The sequence below is a fragment of the Taeniopygia guttata genome, chromosome Z (assembly GCF_048771995.1).
Source record: "Taeniopygia guttata chromosome Z, bTaeGut7.mat, whole genome shotgun sequence".
NCBI classification, from domain to species: domain Eukaryota; kingdom Metazoa; phylum Chordata; class Aves; order Passeriformes; family Estrildidae; genus Taeniopygia; species Taeniopygia guttata.
Genome location: NC_133063.1, coordinates 55,055,374 through 55,081,001, shown reverse-complemented (window position 1 = coordinate 55,081,001; position 25,628 = coordinate 55,055,374). Strand labels below are relative to the sequence as shown.

General features: G+C 40.9%; 2 protein-coding genes across 12 annotated transcripts in view; both read left to right on the top strand.

Moving 5' to 3' along the window:
* The window catches only part of SLC38A9 (solute carrier family 38 member 9), a 46,739-nt gene extending 43,952 nt beyond the window's left edge, over positions 1–2,787 (top strand). For all 8 annotated transcript variants that reach the window (XM_030257653.4, XM_072922021.1, XM_072922020.1 and 5 more), the window contains one exon: positions 1,042–2,787. In XM_030257653.4, coding sequence (XP_030113513.3) covers positions 1,042–1,207 — 166 coding nt within the window. In that variant the 3' untranslated portion in view covers positions 1,208–2,787. The remainder of the gene's footprint in view (positions 1–1,041) is intronic.
* Positions 2,788–23,710: 20,923 nt separating this feature from the next.
* The window catches only part of PLPP1 (phospholipid phosphatase 1), a 61,258-nt gene continuing 59,340 nt past the window's right edge, over positions 23,711–25,628 (top strand). The window contains exon 1 of one of the 4 annotated variants that reach the window (XM_072922024.1): positions 23,711–24,041. In XM_072922024.1, coding sequence (XP_072778125.1) covers positions 23,984–24,041 — 58 coding nt within the window. In that variant the 5' untranslated portion in view covers positions 23,711–23,983. The remainder of the gene's footprint in view (positions 24,042–25,628) is intronic. The other 3 variants (XM_030258219.3, XM_030258220.3, XM_030258221.3) reach the window with 3 other exon arrangements.

Here is a 25,628-nt window from a genome sequence, read left to right as displayed (position 1 = left end):
CTCCTGCCATGGGCAAGGAGCACCTGCCGCTAGACCAGGTTGCTCAGAGTCCTGTCCTACCCAGCCTTGAACATTTCCGGGGACGGGACATCCACAGCTTTCCTGGGCAACCTGTTCCAATGTCTCAGCACCCTGACAGGAGAGAATTTCTTCCCAATACCTAATTTGGTTAAGCATTGTGTAATACATGCTTCTGTTTGCAAACTGGTATCTCTTCTTATATGTCTATATTGTGTATAGTAACCAAACAAATTGAACAGTGGATTTCCATCAGATAAATTGTCTTTATACAGTCTAACTTGCGTGCTTGCAAGTTAGACTGATCGTTCCTTGGAAAGGAATGTTCAAACATATGAAACAAAATATATTGTTACTTAATAACATTTGGCTGCTTAATAGGTGAAAATAATGAGAACATTTTTGTAAGCAAGGGATAAGTTAGAAAAAGAACAGTTAAATGTTTCCCTTGCTGTGGTTGATCATGTTACCAGAAGGGCATGTTGTTCCTTTTAGGTCTGAAGAACGATTTGCTAGAAGCTCATTAAATAAATTAATTCACAAATTGCAGATTCAGGAACATTTCTATATTTAAATGCTTTACTATGTGTTCTCAGATGGCTGGGGTGCAATGAGGTTTACAGTTCTGACAGTAAACGATGTCTAACAGAGGATGCACTGTCCAGTCTCTTTCTGTTGCATGTTGACAAATTTCCCCAAAGAAAGTAGAAAGATCAAATCTTAAGTAAGGGATTTGGTCCCCAACACCATCACAGAGTGTGACTGAAAGGACAGAGCCTTGCCAGAGTGCAGGTACAAGCAGGGGGCTGAACAACACAGACAGTTGTAATTAAGTGCTATGAAGGAGGTAGTGGTCAGTAAGGAACAGAAGTTGATGTTTAGCAATTGCAGATAGTCAATATTCATCCAGATTGTTCATTGGTTTGGCGGGGGGAAATGACAAGAAGAAATAAGAATAAATGCAAAGCATTCATTCTTTTTTTTTTTTATTTTATTCTTTCCCTCTTCTCTCTCTTTCCTCAGATACTCTGGAGCAACATGTGGTCTGGCCTTTGTTTTCGTGTTTCCATCACTCATCTACATGATCACCCTGCACCGTGCTGGGCAACTGACATGGCCCGCACTGATTATTCACATCTTTATAATCCTCCTTGGACTGGCTAATCTGATTGCACAATTCCTATTGTGAAAACTCCCTTTTCTCCAGTGGTTGTCACAATTGGTACTGTGATATTTGGCAACAGCCTTGAGCAACACTGTGAGGCATCAGGACCAGTCCTCAATGGGAGGATTTTGAGAAAAGCTTCACCTTTGAAACAAATTCAAAACACATCATTCAAGTGCTTTACAGAAAACATGTCTCGCTTCTCTGAAATTACAATCTTATGAGAAGTGAAATGGTTCACATTTGACTGATACAGTTCTCCTGGTTTTGTTGAAGGTACATCAAAAATTAACAACGCTCAAATATTTTAATATTTTACAGCACATTTCTCCAAACAAAGCTTCCAGCCTCAAGCTGTGGAAGTCTTTCCTCCAAATGAACTGTGCTTACCTTGATTAGCAGACATGCTTTCTCAGTATTGTTCAGTGATTCTTTGAAATGCTCTTTTTTTGCAGTTATTTTCCTGATTTGTTCGGAAAATGAAGACTTTATTGTCTTTCTTCTTTTTTTTAGGTTAATTTATAGTCACTTGGGTCAAAATGCACTCTTAATTTTGAATACACTATTAAATTGTTTTGGCAATATTTTTCCTCTAGGAAATTCCAACAACGAGAAACAATAAACTCATGTTTCAGTGTTTTATTCAGAACCAATATGTACACAACTTATTTGTGATCTTACAATACAAAAAAGCCAGGAGGATAAAAAAAAATTAGAAGAAGAAAATTAAAATCAGTATTCCAGGCTTGACCTCAGTTCAACTCTGTTACTGAGCTATTATGTGCTGTGAAGTTGTCTTGTCAGGAGCTACATGTGATTTTTATGGATGCATGGTGTACTAACATTTGTTCATCACAGGCCTGCCCTTGTAGGGTCTTCCTCTGGTGGTCTTTCACTTCCCCACTGCATATGTTACTCCAGACATTTTGGATTGTGAGCATTTTGGATGTGACAAAGCCAGCAGTCTTCAGAATTGTGGATGAAGTGAAACAATATAAGTTTTAAATAATTTTTAACAAAAGCTGGAAGCATCTGGGAAGATTATGTTGTGGAGTTGATTTTTTCTTAACTTCTTGTTTACGACTTAAGAGGGTGTACATGCATAAATAAGCACGCAGACATCTTCATCTACCTGCTGTAATTCTGTGTCTCAACCCAAAACATGCAGGAATGTCATTTTTATGGCTGGAGAGAGAGTAGAAGCTCCTCTTTGTGCAGATTTTCAGTGCATTAAAATAATGAACAAGTGTAGAATAATTAAAAGAGAGCTCTGAGTAATACTAAATTCCAAAGTAAGTAAAAGAAGAAAAAAGTTGGAGTGGTGCAATGTTTGTGAAGTAGGAGTTGGGAAAGATAATTACTGCAGAGTAAGAGTTCATATTTTCATCAGAAAGACAGTGAAAAACATAACCTTGGTTATTACCATGCTTCTCTGGAAAATTATGTGAATTTTTTTAGCAATAATGTAAATCTGCTTGTTTTACTTGGGCTCATCAAACTGTGTAAAGGACAGTTTAGGACTGACTTTCCTAAATATCCTTTGATTTGTATGACATACTAATTATATGATTATATGGGTTTGGAATACAGAATGCAGAATACAATGATTATTTCTGGTTGTTCTTTTCTTGTGAAACTTTCTGTGCCTTTAAATCAGAATTGGAGAATACACCTATCATCTCTTCAGTATTAGAGAGAACTATCTGCTCCATCCTGGTCATTTTCTCCTGTGTAGACTCTTACAAGAGAGGTACTTGAAAACCAAAAGAAAAGGAAGGACAGATGATACAGATTTCCTAGCATTGTCGGCTTATTCACATGAAGCTCTTGTGCTTATTTATTATAGGTTCAGTGCTTAATTTTGGTACAAATTTAGGTATTGATGAATGCAGGTAATTTAATTTTATTATATCCTTCCATGTTCCATTTGAATATAATTCCGTTATTTATAACCTTGTAATTGAAGCTGATAGTAAAATACCCATTGATTTTAGCAGAATTAAATTCTGTTAGGATCTAGTAGTCAACAGAAATTCTTAAAGACAGAATTTTTGGTGAAGTGTCCTCATAACATCTTGTATCTATCACTTTTTCAGTTATGCAGTGTACAATGGCTGAGTTGAAATTTAGAAGGAAATTATTCAGAACATTTAGAGAAGACTGTTTTAGCTCTATGTTAGATTCTTGTTGCACTGTTTATTTATACAAGCCTGTAAAACTTTTGATTTTATTACAAACTGGTAAGCATTAGAGCAATATTTCATTACGCGGTCATCTCCTGAAGCACACTTTGTTATAAGAAAGTATTTTTTAATTTTACTATGTGCAGTTGAGATTTTCACAAGCATAAGAAGCAAATCAGGAGTTTGTAAGTAGATGGCATTTTCAAGGATTCTCTTCTTTGTCAGCATCCTGAGTTTAATAATATCTTAAAATGTAATGAAAGCTTAAATGCCCTAAAACACCAGACATAGATTGCAGTATCTTTTTTTGTGCAAGTACAAAATGTATTTGTATTTGTTTACAAACACACATACACTTCATCTGCAGTGATGGCCAGCTAATTTCACTTCTTTAGATTCTGTGTTCCAGGATATCATGTAGTTTAGCAAAGCAAAGAATGTAGTATATTGACCCAGTGGTGTATTGTGAGATGTCATTTATTACCTTTTCACAGAAGAAAAATAATTTCTGCTGGAAATTCTGAATTGTGTCTTTACACTTGAACTTTGCTGAAGTAAGCTGTGAGGTGAAACACTTCTGGCTCTGGGCATTAACTAAGAGCCTAAGGTTTTCTTCTTAACAGTACCAGGCTCCTTGTTTGGTACCATCCCTAACTGATTGCGCTCTGATAATCCAGCCCTCCATTTTATGTGATAACTCAGTGATGCAAACTGAAATTTTTGTTGCATGAGGTTTGAGCAGCTGCAGTCAATTGTCCGTGCTGATACCATCATGCTAAAATCTAGATCTCAGGATACATAAGGCGTTAAACCCAGCATGACCTTCAAACATTGCCAAAGCATAAGAAGCCAGGGGAATTCCCAGGAAGCTCCAAGAGCATTTGTGGACATGCCTGCATGGTGAAATTCTGGATATGTCTGTAGGTTATTACGCACTTTGAGCACTGATGCCAAGGGATTAGTTTTTCAGTGGGAGTGTTGTGATGAACAGAATTATTTTCTAAAGACAAGGACAGATGCTATGGCTTGTAAGTTTGTCTTCCCTTAGGACTCGAGAAAGAACTATCTTCCCTATATGCTTGCACTAATCTCATTGCCTTCTCTGTAATGGTGTAGCATCATTTTGTAATGTTATTGTGGCCCAGATTCTCCCTTTCAGGTACTAGTGGTCTTCATAATTTCTCCTGGCTCTCAGTTTTTCCTTTGTTCTTCCAGTCTCTCATAGCTGCATCTGTTCCTACAAATAATTTTTTCCCGTTCTGTCTGGATTGGCAATGCAATGCTAAAGTATTAAATAATTTAGCTCAAAAGACCTGTGCAGCAAATATGAGCATTTGGGATTCAAACATTGTGTCATGTGAACAGAGGGTCTCGGGAAGGATATTTTATGTAACATTGCCTGTTTTCTTAGAAGTTCAGCCTTTCCAATGCCTGGTGTAAAAATACCTGAAGATAACGTATTTGATTGCAGCACTGAACTCTTTGTATGTTGATAGCTTGCCTGCCCAACCTTCAGGCTGCTCCTTTTTCCACCAGGCTTCTGTGCAAGGGTTGTCTTTTTTTACATGTCCATGGAGCCTTTTTTCCCATAGGGAGTTGCTTGAGAGTCTGAAGGTTGCCAGACCAGTTGATTCCTCATTACTGCTCCAACCTGGGATCTATCAGTTTTAAGTGCTTGACTCTGGGCAAGTGTTAATGAGCACGCAAGGATATGTAGTCAGCCCTAAGGCTGATTAAACTATTTTGTGAAGTTTACTACACAAAGTTTATATCCAGGCATCCATGGATGTCTGGAAGGCTGAGGCAGCACAAGTTACATCACAGCTGGAGCTCTGGTGGGATGGAGGAGAGACTTCCTGGAATACATAGTCAAAGCTAGTATGTACAGTCTGCACTATGTGAAGTCCTGGAGACTCCTGTGTACAGGAGCCAGACTGATGCCGCAGTCTCTGGGTGCTGCAGTAAAATGGTAGTGTGGGAGGTGAGAGAGATGGTAGCCTCTGGAGAGCATGTTTTTGCCTTACAGGATGTTGTGCTTCAGAGGACAGCTGCACTAAATATCTGTCACCTTTATAACAGATATGAAGATACCTACCTGAGGAAAAATTAATAATGGGAGAAGGATTAGTGCTTGGCAATAACTGGTACTGCTACCAACAAAACAGTGTCTCTCTTTCCTTCAGCTGGAAGCAAAAATTAATTCCTTTGGGCAGGTGACAAAATCTGGGAGCTGTCTTCAGAAAAAAATATGCTATTTTAGTAGATTTTCCAATACTTTTTAATAGGAATTAAAATACTAGTGATAGACATAGCACTGATATGTTTGGATTAACTAATTATACTGTGCTTAATGGGAGAATACAGTGTAAGCTTTTTCCTCTGAGTTGGTATTCTACAAGACTGGGACCATAATCAGTGTGTTCAATTCCTTTGCACTTGAGAACTCCATTAAACTTCTCTTGGAAAGGAGCAGGACTCAACTTGCCAGATCATTGCTACCTCTGCCTGCTGTAATTTCAGATGGTGGAACAAGTGCCACATAACCATTGCTCTGTGGTTTGTATTTCCAACACTAAATGATCCAAGTGGGGCAGGAAGGGTCTCTCTTTTTAAAAAAATGTACCTAATTGTGGCTTTTCTTATATACCTCCTTTTTGTAATCCTGAAATAGATTAAACAGTATAGATGAAAAACGCAGCTTTTTTTGGTCACATCTCAGTATGCTTGTACTGCAGCTTGGCTAAAACTCATTGAATTATTTCCAATAGCCCAAAAACTTTTAAAACTGCTGTCCATGTGTTTCCTTTCATAATTGTTTGAATGACCTTTTTTCAATTCTGTGAACATTGTTAACTTCTGACATTTCATTAAACTGTTAGAGGAAGTTGAGATTAGTCAGGTCTTTTCAAATCAACACAGCAAAGTCATTCAGCTGCAATAGGAGGGGAGGGGAAATGCCCACACATTTGAGTACCAGGCGAGGTACCAAATGCCATACCAAAGAGAGACATTGTGCCACTGCCCATCTGGCTTCTTCTCTTAAAGCAAAAGAAGTTGATTTACAAAATTACCACAGGGATTCAAATTACAAGTCTGTCATGGGAAGAGAGGAAAGGCTGTTTCCTGCCTTTTTATTTCTCTCTTCAATTAATACTTTTATTTTTTTACTCTTTTTTTTTTTTTAAATTAAGAGCCCAAGTTAGCCTAAGTAAATTCTTGTACATCCCTTCACCTTCCAGCCTAAGAGTTGAAGGTATCTGGCTGATACAGAATGGCAGAGACAATGAAGATTATTTCCAGGAACACTTTGTGCTGGCTTTGTGTATTTGGAATTTGGAAGAGCTCATGGTTGCTCTGCATTTCTTCTATAGAGGTGTAAAACTCTTCAGTAAGGGAAGGCTTAATCTCACCTACCCTGTCTGCCATCCTTCGGCCTGAGGGGGAGGATTTGCATGACTAAAGTCCTCTGTTATGGAAATAGAGCTGCTATTTAGGGTATAGCCAGATTCACAACAATAGACAAAAGATCATATCCTGCCTCTGTGAAATTTACCATGAGCAGATTACTCTTGACTGGTGTTCCTAAGACTAGATTTATTAAGCCTTTGAAATAATTCCAGCGTTTATGATGCCACTAGCTCACTATTTTTACAGGGTTGGCTGAGGTTCAAGCGTCATCTTGTCTGTCCTCTTGATATACCAAAAGACTACAAAGTTAGGGACAAATTCTATAGCCAAACTCTATAGCCAATTGTGATTTCTTTTATGAATAATTAGTCGTGGTATCAAAGATGTAACAGAATTTGCTATTAATGCAGTGGCAGGAGGGTGTTGCGTTTTTTTTTAAATAACTGATTGGGCCTAAAACAACCTTAGTCTATAAAAATATGGAAAATAGGAGTTGCAACTGCATGAACTTTTCCTGCTTTTACATTGACAGAAAATAAGTTTAGTTAAAGAATAACAGAAGGGGACAGTTTTTGCTTTCTGAGTGCACGTGTTTATATTACTTTCTCTAGGCAGCCAGCTACCACGTTGTAGCAATTGCAATAAGTGATGGGCTTCAGCTTCTCCAGAAATAAGCTCTTACCTAAAGGTGCACGTTTTTTCATTCCTTTCCTGCCTGTTTTCGTAGAGAATTCATGCCCCAGTGAACCCCTTTCAGGCAGGTTTATTCACCTGATTTGCACCTTGGTAATAAATTGCCATTTAGTGGTATCAAAGGAGAATGTAAGTGTCCACAAGCTTCCACACCTTCCCTGAGAGTTTAGGAGACTGTCCCATTTTGGTCCACAATCCTAATCTGCACTGGAATGTCTATACTTACCTTTGAGGACAATTTCAACCACAGAGTAAGCTTGTGGAAAACCTGGCTTCTATGGTTTTATTGTGAGGGTACCACATTGTTTTCTTTAACACATGACTGAGTCTTTTACCTTCATCCCATGTGTTTATACAGGGAAAATCAGGCCGTTGGACAGCAGAATGTTTAAACATTGCATATGCTTCCCTGTGCACCCTGACTGAAGCAGGTCTCATAAAAACTAATTTGATAAAATTATGTTCTCTGTTGAATCAGGGATAGAAACACATCAACCTCACTTTATCCAGTATGTGAAGTGACTGGAAAAGAATCACATGGTAAGATCCATATGAAACTACAAAAACTACAACTGTAAAAAGAAAAGTCATCAAAATGCGCATAAACAATTTTCTGGCAAGGGCAATCTAGACCTCTGGCTTACTTGGGATGCTTGCCATCAGTAGGAATCTTTCCCTTTGCTTTCAGTGGGCACGGGTTCAGCCCTTGGAGAAGTTGCGCTTGAAAAGATTTTGGCAGTTAAGGAAAGATTCCATGAGAAACAGCAGGATTCGGCTTTCCGTGCAAGCGTCTGGGTATACTTCAGCAGCTGTTACTCAGATGCAGCTGGACCTGCATCACAGTTTGCATGCTGTATTGTTGAGTGTGAAATAATAAATTTACTTTTTTTTTTTTTTAATTCACTGAAATTGTGGGCTCCAAAGTAAAACATGGGATATAAGTGGGTAAGTGGGAAGTGCCTTTTTTTTTCCTTTTTCTTTTCTTTTTTTTTTTTTTTTGGGGGGGGGGGGGTGGGAGTGAGGGTGCTGTTTAGTTTGGGTTTAGTTTTTTTCATGCAGTGATAACTCATTTAGGAATACACATCTGAAGTACCCCCAGTTTGCTACATTCCAAGGTGGATCTTGGTTTGTTGTTTTGACTCCTTGGGCAGAAAATTACTCAAACTGGTAACTGGTATTTGTGTGTTGTTGCATTGTGGGCCCCTATGTACTTGTTCTTTGCATGTTAGTTATTTGTCAGTAGCATTTCGGGGTGGAGCATTTTATAGCACTTGAAGCATACGGAAAGTATGCTTTACTGCTAAATTTGGTGAATAATCTGTTGTGTGTAGATGTTGTTATGTATTTCTGGGCAAGAAAAAACCCACTAAGGGCACTCTGTCCTCAAAAACACTTGTAAGTAATAGTCACAGAGCTTTAAAAGATCTTCCCTCTTCTACATGCTGTGTGAATTTCCATGTGATTCACTACCTTTATTACTGACTAGAGCCACAAACCTCAAGCCAACAGACAGCTGGAGAGAAGCTGTGAATTTTTTGACCACCTTTATTTTAAAATGTTTAGCCAAAGTATATATGAAGTCATGGAAGACTCAGAACTACATTTTCTGTTGTTTCCTCCTCTGTCAGCCCCATCACTTGTTCATTATATCACACGGCACTTTAGATTTACTAGTCCACGTTGTTTGCTTATCCTCGCTGACAGCTGTTCCTGTTCTGGCAGTCCTGATGGCAGTTCTTCAGCAGGTGAATGGACAGTTGTGTAGCCCATCAGGGCTCTCAGAGGAGCCACTGACCTGCACATCTCAAGTAGGAAGAGTGAATCTCTGTTGGAAGTCTAAAGACATTCTGGTGCTGACCTGTTTTGGAGGGGGCACCACTGGCACACAACATGCACAATAACATGCACTGACCCACTGTTGCTTGAACCCCTGAGGTACTCTTTGGTCATGAAGTTTGCTGGGCTGTGATCAGGTGCTTTCTGTGGTCACCTTGATATCCAGTCCACCAAGAGTTTGAGTCTGTGGTGGCAGTCAGCTTGGCAGCCTGGCTCTCAGCAACGAGGGGTATTTCCCTCTGCCAGTAGAGGGGTGGATTGAGCTATGCATAACACAGGTACAGCCATGGCTGCTCCAGGCTGTATCCATCTTCCAGACACTCACACCTGAGGGGGTGTCTTCCAGCTGCCAAATAGAACATCTTCACTAAAATTGGTGTAGCTGTATGTGGACTGCTTTGCTGTTCTTACTATGGAGACTTCCAAAAGAGATTAAATGTCTTACTGAGCACGCAGAGATAATAGAAAATGAATAGAAAGATAGCATGCTAGTGAAAGCTGCCTGAGGATATGTGCAGTTCCACCCAAAAACCTAGAGGTGTAAAGACAGAGAAAAACATTGCATCAGTGTTTCCATCTTCACAAGAACATTAGTAAGATAATCCTAAATTTCAGCAAGCTCTTGTCAGCCAGATATTCAAAAGCAGTCAGCCAGTCACTACATACTCCTGTGGAGTGAGGTTGGAACTGTAAAGCTGTAAGTGAATTACCTCAGCAAAAGAGAGCTGAATTTCTTAAAAAACCTGCAAGTGGTGCAGTAAAATACATCACGCACTGTGCTCATGTAGCAGATGCAAAAGCCTACCCACTCTGTTAATGGCTCCGCATTAGACTATTAACTTTAAAGGACAAATGGAGTATGTTATGCAGAATCCTGTAGGCAGTGTGGTACAAAAAGTCATTCTCCTTAATAAATTATTTCTACCGCTTTAAAGGATTGGATCCTCAATAATATTTTATAATATTAGCAAATATTTTTATTTGCTAATATTAAATGTATCCCTCTTGAAGGAGATGGATTCTGTTGGCTGGAACTCCTTACAACTTTTAAGGCCAACATAGCACTAAATAAACTGAAACAATTTGAATTTTGTAGACTTTTTTGCTGTGAAACAGGTATAGAAAAGGCATTTAAGAGTTGGGTTTTTGCCTTCAAGAGTTTTGGAGTAGTCCTTGATTTTCAGTTTCAAGATGACCGAATAGTTGTTGTAATTTCTGAGCTCCCTGCCAGTTTATTATTAGTGCAACTGGCTACAAACCAGCTGACTGATGTCAGTCTCATAATAAAGAATGACAATGCCGGACAAGGGTCCCATGAGAAGCCAAAGAAGGAGGATCAAACAGAATTGTAAACCTGTGCAAAAGGCTACAAGGTCTCTGGCAACAGTTTTGCCACTTTTTATAGCACTCTATTCTACAGCTTTTATTTTTTTCCTTTCCAAGGTATTTGCATGTTGCATTATTCTCTCTTATGTTATTTGTCTATTTGGGTTTTTTTAATGTCATGTAATGGAGCACACAAGTATTCTGAAGTAATGTGAGTGTGTAACTATTTAATATGACTCATGAATATATCCCACAAAGGTAGAGCATCCCTTATTATTTGCTGTGTTGTCAGCTGTGATCTTAGGTTTGTGTCTTGCAGTTGTTTAAATTAATTGTAATTGTGAAGAAAAGTAATCTTTTCCAAGATTGCAACAGTAATTTTTCCAGTAACTGTGTGCATTGGAGTATAGCTGCACACACAACTATCTTCAGACACCAGTAAACCTTATGGCTCTTATTTCTGCAGAAACAGAAAACAAGCACTAGTATAAAAGCCCCCATGTCCTTTCTCCATCTTTCAGTATCTCTATTTGGAACTTAGCCTGTCTGATTAATACTAGATTTTTAAGGGTTGTGTTATAGAAAGGCCATTGCCAAAAAAATGAATGGTTATAAGAAGTTATCTGGATTATTCAAGACAGGACTAAAGCAGATTGTCATCTGGTTCTCTTGGACTTCTTAGCTCTAGGTTAAAAAAAGACAACAGATTTAGGTTCCTCTTCAGTACTCTGCCTAAATTTACTGCCCTGCCATCCAGGATACGTTCATGGGGAGAGTTGTATCTCAAAGGGTAAGATAGATCTGTGGAAACCATCATTGATAAAGAATGAATTCTGACCTAGCCAGTAAGAATGCTGTAGAAAAGAAAATACTGTAGGAAATGCTGTAGGGAGTTACCTTAGTCAGAGCCACGAAGATATGGCATGTGACTCTTCTCTCTTTATAGCCATGAAAAATTATTTTCCATATTTACATCTTAAGTCCATTCTGAGATCAAATTGTATTTATTAGAGCTATCCTTGGGATCCAGTGCAACATACCCTGCAGATCAGATCAGTACATTTCCACAAAAGACATCCAGACTTCCACAAAAAAAAAAAAAAAAAAAAAAAAAAGGTGGAGAAGCATTTTGAAGAAAATTTGGGCATCAACAATTTCTTTTATCTCATTTCCATTGACTGAACTGTATCTTTGCTGTCATCTCTGCTAATCCTCTGGTGATAAAAGGTTTCCAACCTTCAGGCAGTATGAATATGTAAAGCATTCCACCAGATTCAAATACCATCTTTCCTCAATGCAAATCTACAAAGGTGGTTTTCAAGCATACATTAGGCAATACCTAACCTTGAAAAATTCATTCTTTTTCATGAGACAGGTAATGTGCTCTGGGAGAAATTCAAACTTGACTCAAGCCAGACTATCAATTCAAATAAATTGCCCTTAGGATAGAATTTTTTATTTCCAGATTTCTGCATGGTATGAAACAGTGGCATTTACAGAGGGCAAAAGTTTTACTAGGAAAAGACAAAAGCCTCATGATGTCATTTGTTCAAGGGGGTCCTCCAGTACATTGAAAGGAAAGAAAAACAAAACACAGCTTTTGCTTTATAGTTTTTGATGACATCTAAATATTAGAGAAGACCCCTGTTACAGTATTCAGGGTTCTTACTTTTTGCATTTTCAAAATTGTTAATTGTTCATTATTATTACCCTTTCTTCTAGTTCATTTACAAGCTGCAGTAAACACCTACATAGATCAAGATTTCTCAAAGACTGAAAGGCCTCTCTTCAGCAGTTAGAATTCACAGTAAGACCCAGAATAGAAGAAAGAGAACAGAGAGAAATCACCATGGGTGAGGATTACTCCAGGCTTTGTGGAGTAGACAAGTTATATTGTTCCTGGCATCACTGAATCCCTTCATATCGGTATGGTTAAGGCCAGTATTTACCATTCTCTCCTCTTAAACTTTCCCTCTCACCTCTCCACATGGTTTCCTGGGCTTCATAAGAGTTTTCAGACACACAGTGCAAGGAGGGTCCATGGGAAAGGACATGTAGCATTAAGACACAATACCATTGCATTAGGTACTGAAACAAAGAAAAACTATATGAAGTAAATGTTCCCTTCCTACTTCCCATTCTCCTTCCCTAACTTCTTCCCACAGATGAATGTTAATCCAACTGAAAATTATTGTAATCAGATGGAAGGGCACAGAAATGTAGAAGGTAGGTGTCCCTCTGTGTACACAGTCACTGTTTAAGAGATTAATTAGACTCTGCCATCTGTAAAAGGATCCCGAGGACTGCAAGGATTTGGAACATTTGTTTCACATCTGTTTGCAAAGACAAGCACTGGCTGCACAGGGTCACCTAACTGAATCAGTGCAGTGGTTCTATATTGACTTAGAGGGAAGTGTGCCAGCAGCACCACTAAATGTGCATTACATGTAATACAGCAGGAAACTTGGACAGCAGCTTGTTATAACACTGTTTTGGAAGTGCATGAGTCACTGTGTATCTGGAATTTGAACCTTTCTCAGCATGTTTTTATGCTAGATATCCTGTCATGTCATTTGAGAAAGCCTGAAGGGCTGAAGCTGAGTTAGTTTATCCAGGATCATAATATTGGAATACTCTTTTTGGTCACCTTTCCTCCTGTTTACAAAAAACCAGAACACAATTCAGTATTTTCTTCCCACATTAAACATTATTTAAAACACTTTTGTAATTTGCACTGATTTCCTTCTAAATTAAAGCTACCCGGTGAACCTTTCACCTCTGCTCTTGCACTGACTTCTCTGATCCTTTCAGATGAAACTTCCTAACTTCCACACCACTGTGTGTACAGTAGGCCTTCCTTCTTCTATTTCAAAATGTTTCTTGCAAGACCAGACACCAATGCTGATAAAATCACAAATGAGGTCTGCATGCACTAACCATGCCAGGAGATGCCTCTGCATTTCCTTTGTTTCCTTTCTGTTCTCACACTGACAGCTGTTTCTATCTCCAGAGCTGCAAATCTGTCTCTGGAGCCTTAGGATTCAGGCAGGTCTCTGAACTGCACTGATGGCAGAAGGTTCCTCTCTCTAACCAATGCGATAATATTGGCAACATCTCGCAGTTTTTTCTTATATTAAAATCTAACACCAAACTGAATTATCCTTCTCTTATCAACCTATTAAAATGTTTATTTAATCTGATTAATACAGATATGCACATATGCACACAGTCTCTCTTTCTCCGCCTGTTCTCCTTACCTTCCCCCCAGCCTCTATTTAAATACAGTGTATTCCAAATTATAAAAGTGCAAGAAAAATTAATGTGGTTGTCCTCAAAGCAGATTGCAGATAAATGGGAAGGTTCCCATCTTGCAAAAAATTACATGTCTTGTATGGGATTGAGTTTTTGAGCAAACAAGTCCCAGCAAAGATGAGTAACACTTAGGAAAGCTTTCAGATGAACACTGACAGTCTGTGATGGTGTCAGTGCTGAGTCTTACTAACAAAGTCTTCAATGCCTAACAGGCCTTTTAGAGATCAGCACTTTGGTGTATTCACAATGTCTGGAACCCAGCCCTCCAGTGTCTGCAGTCATCCCTGGGGTCATGAGAGTGCTCAGAGCCTAGATCACAGGTGAAAACAACGGAGATGCACAAAAGAAACTGGGCTTCTCCAGTCTTTGTCTCTTACTGATGTGGTTGAGCAGGAATAGCCAGAGCTGTCCCTTGCTTAACTGTCCCTTGAATCACAGCCAGGAAGCAGACAGGTCCTGCCCATGTTCAGCAGTCCAGCAGTAAAAGGATTAGAAGGGGAGATGGGAGAGTTGGGAAACTGTGTTCCCCCTTCTTTTCCTTAACACATAGGGAGCATACTTACAGTAAAGATACAATCTATCAAAGGTCTTCCTAATCACCGGCCTTACAGAACCAGTTCTGTCATTTGTCTTTACATGTGACAAAATCAAAGACCATAAGGAAGTGATGCCTGATTTCTAAGCAGCACTGGTTTTTTTTTGGGGGGGGGTTTTGTGGGTTTTTTTTTTTTTTTTTTGGGTTGTTGGTTGTTTGGGGTTTTGTTTTTTTTTTTTTTTATTTTATTTTATTTTAGAAAATTAGTTAATACTTTTCAAACAAAGACAAGAAAAATTACTTGATAGAATACAAGCCATACCATACCAAACATACTTGGTAGATACAATCTTAAAATTGCATTGCATGTAATTTTTAACTGTGTAACATTTTTATAGACCTGTCTTTGTATACTGTAACTAGGCACCCTCCCACTTCTTCCTATAGCTTTCTTACATTTTATTAAGCCGAGAAACACAGTGTAAAACACAACACAGAATTTATATTGATTCATGGTTACAAAATTTTTTTAAGAGTACAGGTAACTGGGCAATAAAAATCACGCTCAGTCCTGAGTACTTCTGCCAGCCTGCTGTGGCTGCTCCAGCATAAGTTAATTTATCACAAGCTTGTGGTCTCTTAAGCAAAACTAAGTTCAATTTCACAGTAGATGACTGCAGTACATACCCCCTGCCAGCTGCTGAGTCTGGGATGGGATACTCCCCATTTGCCTATTTTTAACAAATTTAAGGTCTTTTTATGTGTCTTAATTGCTTAAGTCATACAAAGTATGTACAGTGTGTGTGTAGCCTGATAATAGATCATAATTTGTGAATTGAATAATTTTAATAGTAATAACAAAAACTATAATATTGTTAGAGAACTGAACAAGCTGAGTCTGTGCCCTGAATCTATACCCATGACAATAGTATCTGTGATATTTCTGCGACATTTATCTTCACAGTACCTACCTGCAGTGTTGAACCACTGTTTTCCCCTTCCTGTATATTAGCTCATGGCTTGCATTCCCATTCAAGCCCAAGATCCTGAAAGCCCATGCCACTTCTTTGTTGACTCACACTCTGATGAAATCCTGCAATCCAGGAAGGGAAACAACAATACTGCAATGCCTTTTGCGCCTGATGATGAACCCCTCCTTCCAAGACATCACCACCATTTAAACCCGTGATACTGCCCACTCAAGTCCTCCCTCCTTTGACATGGCTAAAAAATCATGGACCTAGCTAGAGGAATGTAAGCAACTCAACCAGGGCTCTGTAGAAATCTAGAGACTGCCTTTACCTTAAAAATGACACTGCTTTAATACAATGCACAATGATCGGCATTATATCATCCACTTGTCTTGTACTGGGAGGGTGATAATTTGGGGGCATCATCAAAAAAGTTTTCTTCTTTTTTTCACATGTCTATACAAATAAAATTCTTCTGTATGTCTGTGTGCCCTTCAGAAAGTTTTTGAGGCTGGAAAGTTAAAATAACATAGATTGGTTTTAGTGCAGTGCACCACATATTGTTTCTATCATGCAAGAATTGCTTAACCATGGTACACTTCAGCAGCACAATTTATTACAAACCTTGGAAATCATTTCAGGAGCCCAAGGACCTCATGGACCTCAGACCAAGTTTCAGCAAACTGCTCAGATATGCGATCACTAGGCAGATGTCTGGATACGTGTTCTTGCACATTTATCTGCTAATGCAAATGTCCCAATACAGGCATTAACACTCAGAAGCATTATGTGGATTTTAAACAATTCCTGGAAGAGTTGGGTCCCATAAAAGTTATTCTGACAGATGTAATCCTTCTCCTCACCTTTGCCAAGTGCTTGCTCTGACTACAGGAGCCAGAGCACATCAAGTGAGACTCCTGCCTGCTTCCACTTCTGGTGCTCCAGACACTACAACGTCCTTGCCTAGGGCTGACTTCACTCTTATGTTGTTATTATTCTGGTTGGGAAAGAAGAAGCAATGTGGAAAGGAAAGATAAATCAGGAGATAAGAGAATATTTTTATGCTTTCTTCTGTACAGATGACTCATTTGAGACAAGTTTATTCCTCTTCTCTCTTAGGGTTAATGCCTCAAGGAGAACAGCAACAAAATTAAGGCTCTTTTTGCTGCTGTGGGAAATAATTCTTTCTCTCACCCTGTTCTGTGAGGTCTTTCAGGCAGTGGCTGTGGGTGTGCACAGCACATAACACAATTGGCTTCAATCTTACTGGGGCCTCACAGTATTAGTGTAATGAAAGTAAATACCAAGTGGTCAGGGTTAATTATAATCTGGACATTCTGTGCTCTGGCAGTAGATTAGAGGAGACATTGACTTGGGTTTTACAGCACTCAATCTGCTATTGGCATGAGGGTGAATCTATCTAGAAAGACAAGACAGCAAAGTAAAACCCCACGTTTTCTGCTCAGGGTGTAGAATGCAAACTAAGAGGAAGTGTAAGGTTTCAGTAACTGAACACTCTGTATGTTGGAGCAGCTCCAGCTGTGGCTTTTTGTGTTCAACTCTGATGACTATTTCAAGGAATCAAATCCTATTTTATAGAATATGGAGAAGCAAAAGCTTCCATTAGATAATTATTGTATTAGAACCCAAATTCTCACATAATGCTTTGAGGAAGAATTCTATATAATTAATGTTGCAATCATCTGTTGATCTCTTGCATTCTTAATTGTGCTTTGAGCAGGAACTGGCTCTGATCATGCTCTATGAGAAATAATTCAGATGTACAACAAATAAATATACTCTGCAATCTGTACTGAAGCAGGTTTCCTTTTTACTTAATTCTTCCAATTTTAAGTTCTGGTGACAATTTGTCCATAGTTACTTCACTTTCAAAGGCCCCTCATAATTTATTTTTCTAGTTGCCATCACTTACGTGGCTAGGCTATTGTATCTATATTATATCAGTAAAGGAGATATGTCCAAGGTTTAATTTTATCTAATACAGTTACAATTTCTTGAAAAAACAATTAAATAAACTTGTGAATAAATTTCTTCAGACTTAGGCACTAGAAAAGAAAATCTAGAGTGGAGAGGAAACAAAAGCAGCCTTATAGCACTGTGACTAACAGTGTTGCAAAAGGTCTGCTACAGACAAATTTCCATAGTCATTCTGGGTATTTTGGCTTGGCCTTAGCTTCAGAGGGAATTGTGGTTGAATATGACTTCGGAGTATTGTAATGGCTCAATCCGCTGTGTTAGGTAAGGGATCACTGCTGATTGGAAGACCTACATAAATGAAGATATGCAGTGCTGAAGGGCAGCAGTCAGGTGGTTCATCCTCCCAGCAGCAGTAGCACAAGCACTGGGCCAGGAAAAAGCCTAGATCTACCTCTTTTTGGGTCTCTCTGCTTGTGTGTGCTCCCATGCTGTACTTCTAGCGGTACTTCTGCTGGTAATCCAGGCCATCCTCAAGTGCTATAGGACTGGGAGCTCCTGCCTGGCAATGGTTTCCATGTCTTTTGCTGCCTGATTGAAGCACAGGTGTCAGATCAGGGGTGGGACTGCTGCTGCCAAGCAGGGGTGAAGCAGCAGGAACAGACTCCTTACCTGCTGCAGTCCAAACACACAGATTTGATCAGCCAGTGAAGCACAACTAGACAGGCTTGCAGGGACACACATATTCCCCCAAGCTTATCTTCTCTCTGTTGAAATGGATTTATGGGTACCCAAACATGCACAGAACCAGGCACAAGAGGCTGAATTGCCACTTCAGGTGTGCGATGGGTCAAAACTGGTTGCCTGTAATACATCAGTGGCAAATACTTCTTATGCAATTGGTTAGCCTGTTGAAGGTCATCTCTTTAGATGTATGGCTGCTGCCAGAGTTACCTCTGTTTTGCTAACAGTTTTGACAGGAAAGCATAAGCAAGAAGGGAAGAAAAGGGAAATCAGAAGCCAGAGGACAGAAATTCTGCAGCCTCTAAATCACTCCAATTTGCAATAGTCATAAGACCTTTTTAATAAAAGTTTCACTCAGACATTAACATTTTGTGAGTGCCCTTGAGAGATTCTTACTTTCAGAGTCTCCTACTGCTTCAGAGCAATATTTGTAATTGAAATGAATAATGAAATCCAATGAAGAGCAAACTGGGAGAGTTTCTTAGCCCTAAGGCAAACTGGTAGAACATAGCTGATAGCTACACAGCTGCTTTTTCTTCCTATCAAAATAGCATGTCTGTATGCAAAATTGCCATGGGTAATGCTCCCCAGCCTGTGATAGTTAGTTCTGAACAACACAATTTCTGAACAGTTCCGAACACCAGTTCTGAACAACACTATTTTCACCATAAAAACAGTACCATCATGTGCCAGTACCTGTTTAGTGTGAGTTGGGCCCACTTAATTAACTTGGGTAGACATAGCCTGAAGTGTTTTCTCTAGAATATGCTGTATGATCCTCTGAGGCTGTATGATACACACCATAAAATATAAACAAAATTATATACTTGGGGTTTAATGCATATTTGCTCATTACATGGGCATGAATATTAAATATGTTATTATGTTGCCTGGTGAGGTCTGCTTGATTCCTTATTTCTGTGGCTAATCTTTTGAAATAACTTGTATTTCTACTAAAACAGATCTCTTGTGGGAATGGTGTACAACTTTGACCTAAAACTGGGGGAGCAGAACCCTTCACATATCTGAACTTGACTGTAGGTGACAACCTCAAGTCAGCCTGACAGCAGGACCTTCTGGGGAATAGTTCAAGAGAGATGTGTGGGGATGAAGATGACCCAAACAAGTGTAATCTGTATTTAAAATAACAAGAATTAAAAGAGAGAAGACAGGAAAGTCCTCATACTTTGTTTATTAGAAATATAAGTGTCCTTTATTGCTCCCTGCCCCCTTATTAAAAACAAAACAAACATGAGACATAAAAGCAAAAGAAAGAAAACAACTAAATGGCCAGACCAAACAAAAGAAGAGGTATGAGTCTAAGATATTTTGGTGGAATCTAAGTTCTGTTTCCTGAAATAGTCTGTGCAAGGGGTTTCAGCTAACTTAAGAGTTCAGGTCTCTCCTATAGCAGAGTATGTAATTTTGTTAGAGGCAAATCCTGTGTCCTGGATGATAAATTCAGGGAGACTATCTTGCAAACTCTTCTCCTTTTCCTCCTTACTCCATTAGTGGGGTTTTGGCAAATAAATTCAAAATAGCCACAAAAAAGTGTTGCAGAGTCTGAAACTGATGGAACATTACAAATATGTCTGAACTTTTAAATCTCTACTATTACTAATGCATTTTGCAGTGTTACCCTGTGCACACAGACTGGCTTTGAACAGATGAAGACCTCACTCAGTTCAAGTCCATCCAGCCAAAAACTGTGCAGCAGTGCCCAGGAGCAGATGTTATGGGGGAGTTTAAGAAACAGGTGCTATGGAATGACTGTTTCCCAGCAGTTCTTTCTAAATGTGGGAAATCAGAAGAGGGATGTTTCTGAAACTGCCATGATCCACTGTTTAACTATTGACCTAGCCTCTATGAATTCACCTAGTGCCTCTTTGCTCCTCTGTAATTTTGTGCCCCACAGCATCCCAAGGCAAAACTTTACACAATATTCTAATGTAAAACGCCCTGTGATCTGACATCTTGTATAAGTTTCCTGAGTTCTTAGCTGATACGAAGTACTGAATGCTGGTTACCCATTTAACCTTCTCCTGTACCTTATAAAGACTTTATAAAGATCTGTACTTTATGAAGACTTTTCCTCTCTGTTTAAATGTTGAAGTACCATGTTCCAGTTTTGCTACATTGAAACTTGTTGTGTACCAGTTCTAAACCTGCTTCCTTTTCTGCTTTACTTTGTGCTTTCTGTGCTTCTACTTACCCATTTTGATGTGGGATTTCTGGCATTTAGGAATGTGTCATAATGAGATTTGTCAGATTGCTCTCTTTCCTAATAGCATTCCGAGCGCTATGGTTGGAGTGATGTTCTCTCTCTGAGCACTCAGAAGACAGCTTCCCAGAACTATCCACAGTGACCCTCTCATCCCTTTCCTGAGTGGCAACAGCTAATTCAGAGCTATTGACTCCCACCCCAGAACAAGCTACAGAGAAACAAACCTGGGAAAGTCCTGTCATTTACTGAAGCTGCTGATCCATATGAATGTTAATTGCAGTTGAGTCCGGTTGGGTCAGTACTAATTAATTATCACACAAGTACCACTAGAAACTGATGATACACTTCCTGAGAGTTTAATCCTTGTACACACAAAACTTCTAAGAATGGTTGAAACACTGAAGATCCTAATTTGTAGAAGAAACAGAAGAAAACAAAGACATTAATAGGGCTTAAACTTGGTTTGTTGCTGCTCACTGCCCTCTGTTAAACAAATAAAAAGATACCATTTTAAAAACAAGCAAACAAACCAACTAAATAACCATATTGAAGAGAAGAGGTGAGAGGGGAAGATATTTTTAAGAGTCTAAATTCTAGGGAGTAATATTAAGACTAACTTAACATGTAAATCTCATTAAGGGATATGAGACAACATAAATTATGAGCTTTGTCTGCTGCCTTCGTTTTTGCTTGCATCCAAAATTGTTATTTAGCATTTTTTTAAGCATATGAGTGGTTCTGACTTGATCTCATTGGGTCACTATAGTGGCTAAGAGCAGTGGCAGGAGTTATCACTTTGCTATGAGGGACAGCTACCAAGCAAAGCCTACACAGTAAAAATGCCATGAAGTTGAGAGATACTACAAATCTTTCACAATATCAGGAGATACTGAAATTTAGAAGCTCTGGTATTTATGTTGTATAGTTAAAAACCCTGAACCTCCAACTAATGCTGAACATGATTTCTATTTGTGTTTATAATCAACCAACATCCATCCCATCTGGAACATACTGCTCCAGATGCTCTCTAATCAAAAGGCATCAGTTTACCCTTTCTGCCACCCTGGGCATTGTTGCTACTGCAGACACCCTTTTATTTGTTAAAGGTACTAAAATATGCAGGCTTTGGTTTTTCACTCATTCTTCAGTTTACACCAAAACATCCTTTTTGTATGGAATAACAACATATCTGAAGATGCCAGTACATACACTAACATAGCCCTCGTGTAAACATAGGGTTTTGCTAATCTAGTACTTAAGTCTGGAAATGCTTGGGTTGGCATGTTTCCATGGTTAATACCTGCACGCATAAGGAGGCCTGGAAAAGCCTTCTGAAAGCCTATAACTGTGCACTGCTACCCAAACCCCCAAACAGTGCTCAGCTAGGGTTTTCCAACACCTAGCAAGCCAACTGGTGAGAATAGGGTTGCAACAGCAAGGCTCATATCCCTTGTGCAATGGAAAATTTGGAGAGGAACCAGTGCCTGCTTTCTTTCCTGAATTCTAGTAGAAGGTTGCAGAGATGCTTCTTCCCTCAGGCAAGCTACATCTCAAGGGTGAAACAGAGATGTAGAAACTGCAAGACAATAAAGCGTGATTAATTTCTGTCAGTGAATGCTGTGCTGCAACCCAGTTTCCAGGTGTTTTTAAGTGTAATCACTATCTTGCTCACATTCTTCTGGGAAGAGATCCATTTCAATTAGTGCAATCTCTCAGGTCTCTAATTTACTGCATAGGGGTGTGGACCAAGGGGGCTGTTTGCAGCTTAGCCTGAACAAGATTAGCCTGATGCTTTTGGGTTGAAGAAAGCAATTTTGGCAAATGTGCGTGAAATGTTTGCATTGCTTGTCCTCTGGGTTTTCTAATCATCTTGCAATTTTGGGGATGTTATCTACTCCTGACTTAAGACCTCGTGAACAAGTTCCTGCTTTGTGAGGAGCAGAGCAGATTGCACACTTTCAGCAGCAGTTCTCATAAAGAAAGCCCAGTTCTCCTCATTGTCAGGTTGTGCTCCACTTTGTTCCATTACTTAATGCATTTTAAGACAACAGGAATTTCTACATCCATGAAACCAACCCAGCACAGTTGCACAGGAAAATATGCTCTTTAATTTACACTGCACTTAAAGAAATAAGGTAGTTTTAATCTCCAGATTAAAGAAAATAAAGTAGTTTTAATCTCCAGAACTGTCCACTTTGACATGTAGCTAGGATGATGCTTAGGCATTGAGATAAAACTGGGATCTCCTGTATAGCCTACTATGTAGAGTTTCCTTATATATTCTATGTGGAACTACTTTATGTGCCTTTTTAGGCAGCAGAGTTGAAGATACAACATATTCACTGAGGCACTTCCACCTCAAGAACTTGACTTTTGTTGACCCCCCAAACCTGTTATTCAGCTGTTAGGATATTGTACAAAGTGAAGCTGTTTGCAGAATTAGGGAGTGCAATACATGAGAAATGGCTGAAAAGCTTATGTCTGGTCTATGGGAAGTGCCACTCATCCCACCTGCAGTTGCCTTGAACAAAACAGACATGTGCTCTGTAGCAGGAGCTACATGTTTGTGCCCAATAGCCTTAACACTGGTGAATAAAATCATTTGGTTTGTCGTCAATGGTGCTAAAATAAAAATGTGGCTATGCAGAAAACATTTTCTTAGTGTCTTCTTTCCAAATAAAAAGTTTTAACATGGAAAAAGTATGCTTTGGGTTGGGCTGCAACTCTGCTTCCAGCTGTTTTGTAATTTTTTTTTTTTTGCAATTTTCCATCACTCTTCCAGCTCCACTACTCAGTCCTGATGAGGCCACATCTGGAGTAGGTTGTCCAGTTCCAGGCTGCTCAGCACAACAGAAACATGGAGCTCCTGGAACAGGTCCAGCAGAGGGCAACAAAGGTGATGAGGGAACTGGAGCATCTCTCTCACGCGGAAAGACTGAGAACTGAGCCTGTTCAGCCTTGAGAAGAGAGAGGCAACCGAGAGGGGAACTCGTCAATATGTATAAATATACAAAAAAGGTGGGTGCCAAGAGGAAGGAGCCAGGTTGTCCTCGGTGCTTGAGCAGGGAGGTTGGACCAGATCCAGCCAGAATCCTCTGGGTTAGACCAGACCCTTCCAACCCAGAGGATTCTGTAATTCCAGAGGCAGAAACAGCTTTTTCCTTGTATACTAATACTAATACTAATACTATCTCCTCGTTCCCCGCGGAGGACCGACCGTCTCCCTCCCGGACTCCAGCCACCGGCAGGTGAGGGCAGGTGGCGGCTCGGCGGGGCCGCGCTCGCTGCCGGGGCGCTGCGCGGCTCCGGTGCGGCGCGGGGCGTAGCGCGGCGCGATTGGCGACGAGGGCCGCGGCGGCGGCGGGCGGGGCGTCGCTGAGGGCGGCCCGAGGAGCCGCCGCCGCCCGCCCTTCCCGCCCTGCCCCGCCGCCCGTGCCCGGCCTTAAAGGCGCGCGGGGGCCGCGGCGGCGGCAGTAGCGCAGTGCGGGCGGCGGCGGTTGCTCCGTGGTACCTGGAGCGCGGGGGGGCCGTTCCCTCCGAGCGCCTCGCCTGGAGCCCCTCCCTGCCGCCTCCGCCGCGCTCCCGCCCCTCGGGCCGAGGCTGTCACCGCGCCCGCCGCCGGGCGCCGCCAGCATGTTTGACAGGACGCGGCTACCCTTCGTGGCGCTGGACGTGCTCTGCGTGCTGCTGGGTAGGTCGGGGGGCCGCGGAGGAGCGGGGGGAGCCGTCTCCGGGGCGCCGCGCTGCCCCCGTGCCGCACCGCGCTGATCGCATGCTCGCCTCCCCCTTCCCGCCGCGCCGGCACCGCCCGGAGCGGGCTCCTGCCGGCCGCAGCCCCGCCGTGCCTGCCGCCCCTCGCCCGCTCCCTCGCCTCCCGCTCCGCGCCGCACGCGGGGGTCTGGTCGCTGCCGTGGGCCGGGAGGGGAAGGGAAAGCCCCGGGCGGAGGGAGCTCCTGCAGCTTATCCACTGACATCTGAAGCTCCCTCTTCTCTCTGATGTCCTTACTCTCCTTCCCTAACCACCTCTGCTGGATGGAAACCGGTTGTGGCAAAAGCCAGTGCTGGAGAGGTAGCTGTCTGGTGATACCTGCACCCCGGGATGTGTTTGTTATCCCGGGTGGGTCGGGAAGCTGTCCTGGAAGGGGCCGTCATCACGGAAACACGCCTCATCCATCCAGGGTGCTGCAGGGGCACGACGGTGCTTGGCGGCAGGGCAGGGATTCAGCTCTGAGGCTGAGCTGAATGCGGTCTCGGTGTCACCGAGGCGCCGCTGTAGCTGTAGGCTGGAAGCGAAGTCGGGTGCTCATCAGAGCGCAGGGTCTGCGCCCTCCTGTCCGCTTGCAGCGGGGAGAGGTCGGGCCAGGAGCGGTGCCTCGGTGGTGGCCAGCGGTTGAACCAGCACAGCCACAGCGCACTGCCGCAGTGCTGCAATGCTTGTCCTGGCCAGCCCAAATATTAGCTTCCCAGTGTTGCTTTAGTCTATTTCAGTCTCTATTGCAACGATTTTATGTCTGCCAATTTGTATTAAGTCTCCTTTTATGTAATGAGACAGTGTAAAGAGGAATGATGTCAGTTACTGATCAGAGAAGGGGCAATTTCACTTCATAAAGAAGTGGCACCTCTCAGTACTGGGAGCCTGGGAAGTGTCTTTACTCTGGAGATGTACTTCTTGGTCTTAGGAAGTGCTGATTTTGGATGTTTGCTTCTTAAGCAAATAATGTCAATGCTTCAGTAATCTAAGCACTTTCTTGTCATGTTCACTGGATAGTGTTTAGGCCTAGCTCATGAGTTTCTGCTTGGCTGAATTTTTTGACTGATGTTTGTATCATCAGTATAAACATAGTGGCATTTTTCTTTTGCCGGATGCTTCAAATAGCAGTGGTACCTGTAGGTAAATGCCATTAAAAAGCAAAATGACAATGAATGATACATTGCTCTGAGGTAATGTTGCAGGAGAGAGAGCTTTCGCAAAATGTTAGTGTTTCCATGTAATCCACTGAGAGCAACCTTTATTAAGATCCGGAGTTTTATCAAACCCTGCTTTTGTGAGGATTAAGCTTTCATGCTGTCTTTATGATGAGTGAAGCAGTTTTATCTGTCTGGATAACTGTCATTACAAAATCTTTGTAATTAGACAAAATTTTTGCACTACGCATATGCGAATGTTCTGCATTAAGCATATGGGTATATTGTAAGTAATCTTGAGTAATCAAGGAAAGCAAAATATATTGAAAGTATTGAAAGTTATATGTAGAAGCATATAACTTGATAGCCATCC